The 3206-nt window shown below is 49.7% G+C and overlaps 1 protein-coding gene across 2 annotated transcripts; it reads right to left on the bottom strand.

Annotated features, from left to right (window-relative positions):
* Positions 1–346: 346 nt before the first annotated feature.
* On the bottom strand, positions 347–2939 carry LOC122045664 (trifunctional UDP-glucose 4,6-dehydratase/UDP-4-keto-6-deoxy-D-glucose 3,5-epimerase/UDP-4-keto-L-rhamnose-reductase RHM1-like). Of its 2 annotated transcripts, XM_042605984.1 has the most exons (3): positions 2794–2939; positions 1107–2684; positions 347–1022 (listed from the first exon to the last, which is right to left on the bottom strand). In XM_042605984.1, the coding sequence occupies exons 2-3, from the start codon at positions 2652–2654 to the stop codon at positions 573–575; spliced, it is 1998 nt and encodes a 665-aa protein (XP_042461918.1). In that variant the 5' UTR covers positions 2655–2684; positions 2794–2939; the 3' UTR covers positions 347–572. The 2 variants fall into 2 exon arrangements, with proteins under 2 accessions (XP_042461918.1, XP_042461917.1); XM_042605983.1 differs by lacking the exon at positions 2794–2939 and having other exon boundaries at positions 1107–2702.
* Between the last annotated feature and the right edge of the window lie 267 nt (positions 2940–3206).

The raw sequence follows: 3206 nt of genomic DNA, 5'->3' as shown, positions 1-3206 counted from the left end.
TGTCCATCCATTGGATATACTCATCATAACTCGTGTCACATAGCACAATGGTCTTTTACATTGGGAAGTGAATATTACACACCTTAACCCAAAGGTTGATTGCAAAATGAATTGATTATCATAATCAAATTGGGAGTTTCAGTCACCTACACACATTAAACTTTAATTTAAAAATAATGTATAGAAAACATACTAATCAGTTCCCGTCCTGTAGTTCTCAGAAAATCAATCAAAACTCACATGGCAAACAGGTTACAGTAAATGGAGATCACATGCGAGAATCAGTATACCTTCTTCGATTAACCTAACATGGATGCGTTGAACTGCCGTTGATCTCCATCAAAGATTTAGAATTATTGATGCATTTCCCATGCACAAAGAAAATCTGTGGATTACAAGAAACAAGCAATACGACAAGCACTGCAGCAGTAGAATATCAGAGGGCAGTGACAATCAGGTTGGAGTTCAGTCGGCTAAGTAATGAAAGTTACAGTACTTATTATGATCACAAAAGCCAAGGTCAGATTGCCCTGACTGTATACGTACCAATAACAAAGATCAAAAACTTTGATTCAATTGTGGAGCTTGCTGTTGGGCTCGAAGACATACTTGATGAGTGATTCCTTGACGGAGAGTAGCTCAGGGAACTCTTTCTTCAGCTTTGAAGCATCCATCTCGTTGTTGCTCCGTGGGGCAACAATCACCTCGGCCTGCTCTTCCAGGGTGAAGTTAACCCACTCAAAGCTGGGGTCAATGTACTTGTTGTACATCTCCAGGATCTCATTGTGGCTGACCACACCAGGGTTTGTGAAGTTCCAAATGCCTCGACAGTTCCTCTTTGCCATCTCGATGGATATCGGCAGGAGCTCGTCCAAAATGGTCATGCTGTTCGGGATGTTCACCACTTTGTTGTAGCGGGTGATCTTGGTGATGAAGTTGCGCGGGTTCTTAAGGTCTGATGAGATCGGCATTCGGAGGCGCAGCGTGCACACATTGTCATACTCCCCGAGGAGTTCTTCGACCTGCATTGCAAGGAATGGAAAGGTTAAGGATCAAGGAGGACACGATTTAGACTAAGCCCCTGAATAATATCTCCGTTCTGTTACCATCGCTTTAGTCTTTGAGTAGAATGAGCCAGTGAAATTGGGCTTGTCTTCTTCCTTGAAGCCGGTGCCTGATCCTTCTGGATGTGAATCATCGTACTCGAAGATGCATCCAGTAGCATAATTGAGGAAGAGCAATCGATGCTCCCTGCAGACATCCGCGAGAGTAAGAGCGCCCACCACGTTGGAGCGGATCGTCTCCGTCTTGTGAGACTCACACCAGTCGACGTTGGGCCTTCCAGTCACGCCTGCAGCATTAAGAACGTGCGTCGGCTTCACGGACTGGATGTCGAATTCGAGCTGCGAGCGCTCTTGGAGACGCCCTTTTCCGTACTCGAACGGGATGCCCTTCTGCTCGCATATCTTCCCGAGCAGGCCGCCAATCCATCCTGTCCTCCCATAAATCAAGAACTTGAGAGAAGGTTTAGTGTTCTTGGGAGCACGGACCAGCATTCCAGTTTGATTGAAAGTGCCGCTGCTTTGGGGATTCTCGTCTTTGGAGGCTTCCTGCCCGTTGATTCCAGGGATCATCAGCATCCGGGGATGGGGCACCAACGCGCCGGAGACGTCACCCCACCAATGGGGGTTGCTGGTGTACCACTCCGTCGTCTTCCGCAGCCCCTCCTCCCACGTGGTCCGTTCGGACCAGCCCAGGTTCTTTAGCTTTTGATCGTCGAGAAAATACCTCTGGTCGTTGAAGGGCCGGTTGTCGACGAACTTGATGTGCGTGCCCGGGTCCAAATCGAAGAGCCCGCAGATATCCCTGGCCACATCGATCACCGTCCGCTCCTTCTTGGTGCCGATGTTGTAGACATGGCCGATCTCGCCTCGATGGAGGACGACTTCGAAGGCCTCGGAGACGTCTTCGCAGTAGAGGTAGCTCCTCACATTGGACCCATCGCCGTGGATGGGGAGCGGTTGGCCCGTCATCGCGAGGAGGATGAATTTAGGGATAAGTTTCTCCGGGAACTGGTTGGGCCCGTAGACGTTGTTGCCGCGGGTGGTGATAACGGGGAGGCCGTAGGAGCGGCCGTAGGCCATGACAAGCATCTCCGCGCCGGCCTTGGTGGCGGAATAGGGGTTGGTGGGAAGCATCTGCGACGCCTCGTTGTTGCCCACCACCGCGTCCTCGTCGGTCTCGCCGTAGACCTCGTCGGTGCTGACATGGATGAAGCGGCGTATCTGGCCTGTGACCTTGCAGGCCTCGAGCAGGACGTGGGTGCCGTAGATGTTGTTCTTGGTGAACTCGAAGGAGTTGCCAAAGGAGTTGTCGACATGGGTCTGGGCGGCGAAGTGCATGATGGTGTCGATGGACTCGGTGAGGAGGAGGAACTGGACGAGGTCGGCGCTGGCGATGTCACCCTTGACAAACTTGAAGTTGGGGGAGGAACGGGAGGGATTGATGTTGTTGAGGTTGGAGCAGTAGTCGAGCTTGTCGAGGACCACCACCTTGTAGTGGGGATAGTTTCGGACAAGGCGGTTGGCGACGTGGGAGGCGATGAACCCCGCTGCGCCAGTGATGAGGATGCTCCTGGGCGTGTAGCTCGTCATGCTCGCCGCCCCAGCCCGGAAGCACCTGATCTGCAAGTAGTGATACATCAGTGATCCAAAGTATAATAGTAAAAGCCAATATAGCCCGCGATCCATCCGATCTATTGTCAATGCAGATGAAGGGGAAAAGAAAGCTTGCCTAGATCATAGGACTTGATAGGGGTGAACTGCGGATGGAGACGGTGGAGCGCGAGACTGCGGCGGCGGTGAGGAGGGTCGGCCGATGTGTGTGGCGGTTAAATAGGGGATTCCATCCACCGGCCATCGCCAAAAAAAACCGAAAGACTTATTTATTAATATAAAATCTTAATTCAAATAATGCATCGTATTTTTTTCTTTCTAAGCAAAATAGAGAAATTGTATCTGCGAGAAGCAATGCTATAATTAATAATACATCCAAAGGAATCCAGATTTCTTGGCAAAAAAAAAATCAAGGGGATGATTCTTGTTCCCTATCATATTATAATTTAGATTAAAATAAGTTAAGCCACCTAAAGATCATCAAAAATGAGAGTGGTCCATCCCCTAATTAAAAAAAAATTGACCAAGAGA

Source organism: Zingiber officinale, chromosome 2B, assembly GCF_018446385.1.
Source record: "Zingiber officinale cultivar Zhangliang chromosome 2B, Zo_v1.1, whole genome shotgun sequence".
NCBI lineage: Eukaryota > Viridiplantae > Streptophyta > Magnoliopsida > Zingiberales > Zingiberaceae > Zingiber > Zingiber officinale.
Note: the sequence above shows the minus strand (reverse complement) of the source record. Positions and strands in the feature narration are given on the sequence as shown.